The sequence below is a fragment of the Rhopilema esculentum genome, unplaced genomic scaffold, assembly GCF_057945365.1.
Source record: "Rhopilema esculentum isolate cy_ngs unplaced genomic scaffold, ASM5794536v1 HiC_scaffold_32, whole genome shotgun sequence".
Lineage (NCBI taxonomy): Eukaryota > Metazoa > Cnidaria > Scyphozoa > Rhizostomeae > Rhizostomatidae > Rhopilema > Rhopilema esculentum.
The window spans coordinates 55,308-64,408 of NW_028300843.1; the positions used below are offsets into that span (position 1 = coordinate 55,308).

General features: G+C 36.8%; 1 protein-coding gene across 1 annotated transcript; it reads right to left on the reverse strand.

Annotated features, from left to right (window-relative positions):
- Window positions 1–73: 73 nt before the first annotated feature.
- On the reverse strand, window positions 74–5,111 carry LOC148957347 (uncharacterized). The gene is made up of 3 exons (XM_089115479.1): window positions 4,489–5,111; window positions 2,620–2,799; window positions 74–1,192 (listed from the first exon to the last, which is right to left on the reverse strand). The coding sequence occupies exons 1-3, from the start codon at window positions 4,742–4,744 to the stop codon at window positions 894–896; spliced, it is 735 nt and encodes a 244-aa protein (XP_088971605.1). The 5' UTR covers window positions 4,745–5,111; the 3' UTR covers window positions 74–893.
- Between the last annotated feature and the right edge of the window lie 3,990 nt (window positions 5,112–9,101).

Below are 9,101 nucleotides of genomic sequence, written 5' to 3' on the forward strand. Positions count from 1 at the left end.
AATTTCGCTTGATACAACATCTTTTGTGGCTCACCCCATTCTACAACTGTCCATTCCTTCACGATTCCTCTAACATTTATATTGTGAATTGTGCAAGATGAGGAAGCACTATATGGAAAAACTGATTTTCCAAAGTTGTAATCAAATATCTCAAAATAGTAAACAGTATTCAAAAGCTTCAAACTAAGTCCATTCTCCTTGGAGCAAAATCCCCGACAAGCATTTCAGAATCCAGTTTTAAAAAGATTGTAGCGCTTTAGCATTTTAGTTTCTATATTATCAGGAATGTCTAAAAAACGTGAATGACTTTTCTATATAAACACTAAAATGAGGGGAAATTGTTATAAACAATAAAACGAGGGAAATAGATGGGGTCCTCTGCGAGCGAAGCGAGCAGGAATTCTTGTAGCCACGTTCTATTCTAGAACTTATGAAATTGTCTTTTAAAAGATGCACATACTATGTGGTTTTAGCGACATCAAAATTTGAACCCTTGCTGATTATGGGATTTCCCCAAATAAGGAATTCTCTAATTTCCAATCGATGGGGCTTTTTACTGGTTATTCCCATCATAGTATGGAACCTATGTGCCAAATTTCAGCTTTATACTATTTTTGTCCGAGAAAATCGTTATTCCACTACACTAAAAGGTAACTTGTTTGAACCCCCCACACCCCTCTGTCAAATGCTTTGTCGTGAGTCTTTATTTTACCTTTGTCTCCTCCACTTTCCAACTTGCATCGGGGCTCTTGTATCCCATTCACTTTAAAAAGTGTTTCAAACATACAAGCCACACATGCTAAATAATCTTATCTAAATACCATAAGTTTCTTTTAAATACTTTATTCTATTACGTACAATGCACTTTAGGGAATCAATTTTCTGGACGAAATTCAGTACATCATCATTACTGGACCGTCACGTGGCTTCAGATCCACTGCAGCCATTTGGTCTCTATTCGAACCGAAGGACATTTTTGTTCTGCCTCTTTTGAGAAGGTCCACAAAGAGAATAAAGAGGCTCAGGAGACTGATGCTCGATGAGGCAACCATCAGCCAGAAAGAGTAGCCAAGATCGCTGCGATCCTTCGTCGAAAAGCCATCCGCCAAGTCGACTTTGCTCAGAAGTGTGTTTTTCAAATAATGCACGTAGAGGAATAGGTACGAGCCAACTGCAATCGTATCTAGGAGAACTAAAAGAGATTTATTAGCCAGCTAGTTTACGGCTTTGTTTTAACGCCTGAATAATGAATATTCCAGTGAAAAATACAAATTGTTTAAGTAAGAGCCAGTCAAGAGAACAATTTGAAAAGAAATATATGAGCGGTTGCAAATTAGTTGGTAAGGGGTGTTGATAAACAAGGCTTTGCCATGAAATCGTAGCTTTATTAAAGATACAATTCATCTTTGTTTTGTTTGCTAACCATCATTAAGATTTTTAACAACCCAAAATAATCAATAATCCAAATTGAAACACCAAAGTTGAAAATTGTCAAAAGGTTTGCATTGACATCGATCCGCTTCTTATAATCAATCATAATTTTGTTTATATTATGTGGCAATGATATCATAACATAATAAATAGTAGTAGGCAATTAAATGCAATATTGTCGATGTGAAATTATGCCGATGATACTGTGAAAAATGATGCGGGAAATTATGTCGATGATAAGAACAAAGATTTTCTTCTTTCTTTTACATTTAATGTTATTGTGACTCTGGGGTTCACGAACAGTTTTTTAATGGCAATCTTGGACTTAAAGGGGAGTTTATGTTAGTATTATCATAAGTAGGTTTTTCTTATATTTTTCTGCATTTTTTAGAAATGTTTATCTGATTTTACATACTTAACGCAATAACCTAACTTATGTTAAATTTTACATGAATATGCATATTTACTCATTGCTTATATTTATAATCTATCCGCACTGATCAAAGCTTGATTAAAGGTTCTAGGAAGGTAATTATTTATCAAAATATTCTAAGGAAAATTTCATTCTTTGTAAACTAACACCATGCGTCTTCGACATCGTTGTAATATTCTTCTATCAAGTATCAACCCAAAATTATAAGCAATTAGCATAATTTAGCATCCAGATTCCGCAAGGAACAGCATTTATGTTTCAATTACTCTAGTCAAAGCTACAATGCTGCTTGCCCAAAGTCTTGGTACACTAAGCAAAAATTTTGCATAAGTTAAGTAGCATCCCCCTCTCCTCCTTGAAACAATGTTAAATAACAAAAGTTTCAAAGCTTAAAATTCAACCAATGTAACTCTATTAGCTAGGGTAAGTAATATGCTTTTTAACCAATATTGTTTTGGGGGAAGGGGATGTCTCTGTATCTTACGGTCGGAAACTTTTTTTTCATCAAAATCTATCATTGACTGCAGGGTTTTCCATTGACTTTTGTCCAGGATTGTAGATTGAAGTGGAATCTTTAAACTTGTTTTTGCATTGGTGGCCTTTCTCACTCCCAACAATGTTTTTTTGTGAAAAGCACCGTTACTTTGATTTTGGTATATAAAGCAGAGAACTAGATTTTGACCTTTACCTTTGAATAAAATTTCCAAAAAAATTGTGAAAGGCATCTAAAATGATACAAAGAGAAATCAACGCACCTATTAATGAAAACACAATGAGCGGCATCCTTGTTTGCAGCATGGTAGACGTGGATCTAACAAGTTCGTTGTAAAAGGACAAGTATATCGACACAACCAGAATGACTTCAGCTAGGCAGCATGATGCTAAAGTGACGTAGACCAAGTCAGATCTCGCAATGCTTTTTGCCTCGTCTAGAGCTTAGAGAAAAAAATATTCGTATTAATGAAACTAATAATTTTGATACAAATAGATGGTCATTGTTGGGTAGGAGAGTGCTTGAGACCAGCAGAATCAGTCTCAAATTATCATTGATCAGTGTCACTTCACACTAGGAAATAGTTCTTTTTGAGCAGTGATAAAAATCCTAGAGGAAAAGGATTCAAAAACAGCGGGAAAGGCAGGGAATATAGAAAAAAAACTGATGATACTTGACAATAAAACAGCAAATCTTGACGATCAAGTTAAAAACAGATTTCATTGTACGCTTATTTTTTGTAAGAAGTCTTCTATAAGAAACCAAGCTCAAAAACGATAAAAAATTAAGACCTTGAAACCACCCTCAACATTAAGAAACTACCTAAGAATCGTTCTTTTAAAAGGTGGGGTAAAAGAATCCTTTTCAACGATTAGGCGCCTTTTTTCTGTATAACTGACATAAAAAGTAGAAAGACGAGTTCCTTATGATATGTTATGTTACGTTCTTCCCCTCCAAAAATTTTTTTCTTTAGCATTGGGTATTAAATAAAACTTTAAGAAACTTTTAACACTGAAGCTAATGGAAAAAATTAAGGAACTAAGTGCTTTCGTATGAAAAGATGACTGTAATCTGCCCTCTCTTTTTGATAGGCCTATAGAAAAATGATCCTTTATTTTACAGATTAAGAAGAATCTCGTATTTTTACCCCTCAATTGTTATGTGGCACCGTACCCACAAACTGCAACCACATCCTTACAATGTAACTCATTATCAGCCGAATCAGGTTGCTTTCATTGACAACAGTCTCAAATTCTTAGGACCACAGATCAGGGGTGTACTACTCTCAAAAAAACAGGGAGGCTCTTGCACAAAACGCTGCGAAAACAATAGCAAAAGTAGAAATAGCTATTTTGGCATTAATAAGGGGGGCTCAGCCCCCCTGAGCCCCCTAATACTACACCCCTGCCACAGATCTGGAATTGTTGGCCAAATGAACTAAAATCGTCAGACAACCTAAACACGTTTAAACGTTTGTTAAAACAATGGGATGGTCCCACGTGCTTCTGCAATGCCTGTCATTTTATTGTAAATAATGTATAAACCACGAAGAAAATTATAAAATTTTTAAACTTTACTTCAACCAACGTATTGTTTTAGCAAACTTAAATTTTCCTCAGCCATCGATTTAGATTAGTTTACCTGTACATTTGTATGTTGTAGACTAACTATTTGTAATTGATGTAAAACAAATACACAATAACGACTGCAAAGAAGAGCCAACCAACCGTTTCAATCCCATAGTTGATATAGACTATGTTTGTTTCGGAAAAACCAGAGAATCTTCTAAAGCGTTAGATTTTAATCAAATGGTAATTAATTCTAATAGATACTACTATTTACTATTATTGTGTTTAGAAAAACTTGTTGTCCCCCCTGCACTCTTGAGTTTTTGCCTCTTTTGTTGTTTACGCTGAAATCCAAGTATCGTGAAATCAGCTTAGAGGTTGTTGTTGTGTTCTCTCCTTGCCCTAACAAAATGAACAAAATACCTCATTTTCACTATTGTACTCCCGTAGCATGTACAGAGAGTCCTTGACTTTGTTTCCTCTATTTTTCCCAAATAAAACGCTTAACAAACGCTTACTTGAACAAATAAAAAAATCGACTCAAGAGTAATCAATCAACATACCATTGAAACATCTTGTTCTCTCTTGAAAATAATGCCCGTATTTCTTTCGCTCGCATCCACGAAACAAACCAAAATATTTAGAACCAGCCTGGAAAACCTCGTTTTGCGTTCTGTTTTGAGAACTAACTGCAATATGCCTTACAATGCTTCCCTCTGCCCATCTGTTTGTACCCAACGCTGATGACAACAAAGTCATGGCGACCATGTTTAAAACACCAAGAATAAAGTAATACCCTTTATGACGGCACTTCATCATCAACTGGTCGACGGAGGCTCAAATTATCGAGAAGTATTCTTAAGCTAGCAATTTCTTTTTCTAATTATCTGGCTATTCCAAGCTGTAAATTGACATGGTCTCGAACTGCCCATCAAAAGTTTGCATCCATATTTGATGTTGGCCTAAGAGTTATTTTTGTAAAACATTTAACATCGGAGAACACTGCATTGATTTTGATAAACCACAACAGTGCCCATGTTTTAGTATTGTTATTCATTCTTTCGAAACAGACGCATTTAAACAAATTCAATCGGATTTAAGTTCTGCAATCCTTTTAAATGGCGTGGCGGTGCTGTGGTTGTGTTGGCGTTATTGTGTTTTAATCGTTCACGTCCATCGAACTGAATGTACCCTGATTTAAATTTTAGATGCAAAAAGACTTTCTTTTTGCGGTCTTTCTGCTCGTTCATCGTGTGAAAGATTTCGTGGAAAATTTGTTTAGACGAATGGATAATCGTTTTTGTAGTTGCACCATTGGACTTTGTAATGAAAGGTCTTTTAAAGTTGGGATGTAGCTAGGGGGCTCAGGGGGCGCAGCCCCTTTGTTTACATGTCTTAAAAATGTGGAGGAGCTCAGCCCCTTTCCTCATTTTTTGTGCTTGGATACAGCCAGAAACCATGTATCGCAAAGAAAGCGGTGAAGAATTGTTTGATACACAAAGTTTGCCATACATAGACAGTATATTCTTGAAAGGTTTCTTACTGAGTGCGTTTAGTTGTACAATGCCTGCCAAAAGTCTTGGAACACTGACATCAATTTCCAAGGTCAAAACCAATCATCCCCCTCTCCCCCACGGAACAATGTTGGTTTACTATCAAACGGACTAGGATTTTAGGAAGCACTTTCTTTTGCGCTTCTTTTATGATATTTCTCTAAATCATCAACATTGTTTGAGGGGGAAGGGGGCGGAAGTAGCAATTTTTTTTCATGAAAGGAATGAAAGATATCAAATGCAGCGTAAATTGGTGGGTGTTCCAAGTACTTTTGGCAGGCATTGTCTGAATTTCATTTTGAAGCTTATTAGATATTCCACCAAAACCAATATCCTCCTATAGGTTTTTGATGGTGCTGATTCCATTTCTGCCATTTTCAACATCGTACGTGTTACCGATAAGGAGATATGGGGGTATTGTCTCTTTTCGGGGGTGGGGGTAAGCTACCCCCATAAAACTAAATGCCATATTTCAATTAAGGTGAAAATTGCTAAAATCAAAATCGATTTCCAATAAATAAGATCAAGATTGTATTTTGAATCTTTTCAAAGGCTCGTAGCCAGATGGCTGTCTAAGAAATAATGGGATAGATGAAGGAGACAAATATGAGTGGCAGCTAGAAAATAATCTAAAAATGGAAAGGATGCAATTTTATAAAAGTGACATCGATTCCTCTGTTTCATGTTTCTAATTATAGATAAGGTCGTATTTGAGAATTATGTCGGGTAGTTGCTCTCCTTTTATCACGGATTTACAAGTTGTCATTCATATAGGCCCTTGTTGTGCAATTCAGTGCCCAAATGACAAATTTCAGAGTGTTTACCTAAATTGTAGAAAGGAACCCCGTGTTTCCCACATCAGAGTTCCCAACTGATTGATCTACTATTCCATGTTGGTTGGTAAGGGAACTGAAATAAAACTGACATCCACTCGCCTTCCTGCGCTGCTAAATGCTTGGCCCAGAAGCACTACAAAGAAAGCCCTCTTCCCTACTGTTACTGCATTGCCAAAATGGCCTTTAAGTTAGACTCTACCTGCTACTTTTGTCTTCATAAAGCGCAAGGCAGATTATTTCATCGTTAATTGATTGCTGTATTTGTTTGCGTGACATTTGCCAAAACAAAATATATTATTTCATCAAATGTAGCGCGCGTCGATGTGAAGGACAAGGCCCCGCAAGGCAACTCTCACCCTCGGAAATGAACGCTTGTAGACCGTTGTGTAGACCGTGGCTGTTTCTTCGCAGTTTTCTGACTTGTCAGGGGGATGTTTGCCCCCAAATTCACCCAAAAGGTGTATAATAATACCCCTCAAAGATAAAATTAACCTTTGTATGAATTCCATGAAGAAAACGGCAAAATATGACGAAAATCCCACGGTCTACACTCAAAAGGAGAATAAGATCTAGAGTACTTCAAATTCAATTCTCAGAAAGTGTAGACCGTTGACACTTTCCTGAATTTCTTCAGTTTTACAACTTGTATCGATCTGAAAACCTACAATATTTTTTATACCAGCCATGCACACCTACTGACGAGGTTTCGTCTACTTTCTTTGAAAAATACGATTTTAATGAACATTTTAAATGTGTAGACCGTGGCTGTAGACCGTTGGTAACCATTGGCAATAGGCATTTTCATACTACATCACGTGCCCATTAGGAAAGGAGCGTTCTTTCAGTTCCTAGCATACTTTAACAATGGAAAACGAACAATTATAATTGGCACAAACCATTTTCCAATTACTGGGACAAGGGAAGATAGAAAATAATAGGGAATGGGGTGTCTATGAGCGCTACCATGTTGCCACATGTGAATGCGAAGGAGCATAGCCTAAGCAAATTTATTAAATTCGTAGATGGTTTTGGGAGGGTTATGGTGGATAAAATTGAGCCATTTGAACAGTTTCTCACCAGCATGTTGTTTGCAATTATTTATATCATGCATGGTTTGTAGACATTCTCATGAATTTTCTTGTTTTTTCATCAACAATTAAACCATAAATAAGGGGACTTTTCAGCAAAAAAACACTTTTTCAAAAGCACTAAACTACACTGTTTTTCCTTTGAAAATTGATAGTTTTCTTAAACCGATGATCGAATTCTGCACAAAATACTTGTATTCAATAATGATTTAAATGATATTGACGGAAAAAATCAGTAGAATGTTTTTTGTAACAAATAACAATACTCGGATATCTACTATATCAATCGTTCAGAGTCCAAGCCCCCTCCCCCCCTTTTAACTGGGTAAAGAGTGAAAATTTCGAATTTTCATTAGTAGCAGTGAGATCAGCACCATCGAAAACCCTAGGGTAGCACAATGTTTTGATATCGCAGATTGCTGTTTTCGAGAAAATTTTCAGACAATGCCTGCCAAAAGTCTTGGAACACTGACATCAATTTCCAAGGTCAAAACCAATCATCCCCCTCTCCCCCACGGAACAATGTTGGTTTACTATCAAACGGACTAGGATTTTAGGAAGCACTTTCTTTTGCGCTTCTTTTATGATATTTCTCTAAATCATCAACATTGTTTGAGGGGGAAGGGGGCGGAAGTAGCAATTTTTTTTCATGAAAGGAATGAAAGATATCAAATGCAGCGTAAATTGGTGGGTGTTCCAAGTACTTTTGGCAGGCATTGTCTGAATTTCATTTTGAAGCTTATTAGATATTCCACCAAAACCAATATCCTCCTATAGGTTTTTGATGGTGCTGATTCCATTTCTGCCATTTTCAACATCGTACGTGTTACCGATAAGGAGATATGGGGGTATTGTCTCTTTTCGGGGGTGGGGGTAAGCTACCCCCATAAAACTAAATGCCATATTTCAATTAAGGTGAAAATTGCTAAAATCAAAATCGATTTCCAATAAATAAGATCAAGATTGTATTTTGAATCTTTTCAAAGGCTCGTAGCCAGATGGCTGTCTAAGAAATAATGGGATAGATGAAGGAGACAAATATGAGTGGCAGCTAGAAAATAATCTAAAAATGGAAAGGATGCAATTTTATAAAAGTGACATCGATTCCTCTGTTTCATGTTTCTAATTATAGATAAGGTCGTATTTGAGAATTATGTCGGGTAGTTGCTCTCCTTTTATCACGGATTTACAAGTTGTCATTCATATAGGCCCTTGTTGTGCAATTCAGTGCCCAAATGACAAATTTCAGAGTGTTTACCTAAATTGTAGAAAGGAACCCCGTGTTTCCCACATCAGAGTTCCCAACTGATTGATCTACTATTCCATGTTGGTTGGTAAGGGAACTGAAATAAAACTGACATCCACTCGCCTTCCTGCGCTGCTAAATGCTTGGCCCAGAAGCACTACAAAGAAAGCCCTCTTCCCTACTGTTACTGCATTGCCAAAATGGCCTTTAAGTTAGACTCTACCTGCTACTTTTGTCTTCATAAAGCGCAAGGCAGATTATTTCATCGTTAATTGATTGCTGTATTTGTTTGCGTGACATTTGCCAAAACAAAATATATTATTTCATCAAATGTAGCGCGCGTCGATGTGAAGGACAAGGCCCCGCAAGGCAACTCTCACCCTCGGAAATGAACGCTTGTAGACCGTTGTGTAGACCGTGGCTGTTTCTTCGCAGTTTTCTGACTTGTCAGGG

Bases quoted from the DNA above. Each gene is read 5' to 3' on its own strand.
- LOC148957347 (XM_089115479.1), bottom strand. From the start codon at position 4,744: ATGATGAAGTGCCGTCATAAAGGGTATTACTTTATTCTTGGTGTTTTA. The intron at 2,800-4,488 runs GTATGTTGATTG...TTTTTCTCTAAG, and splicing joins GAGAACAAGATGTTTCAATG to CTCTAGACGAGGCAAAAAGC. The intron at 1,193-2,619 runs GTGCGTTGATTT...AATCTCTTTTAG, and splicing joins CATTGTGTTTTCATTAATAG to TTCTCCTAGATACGATTGCA.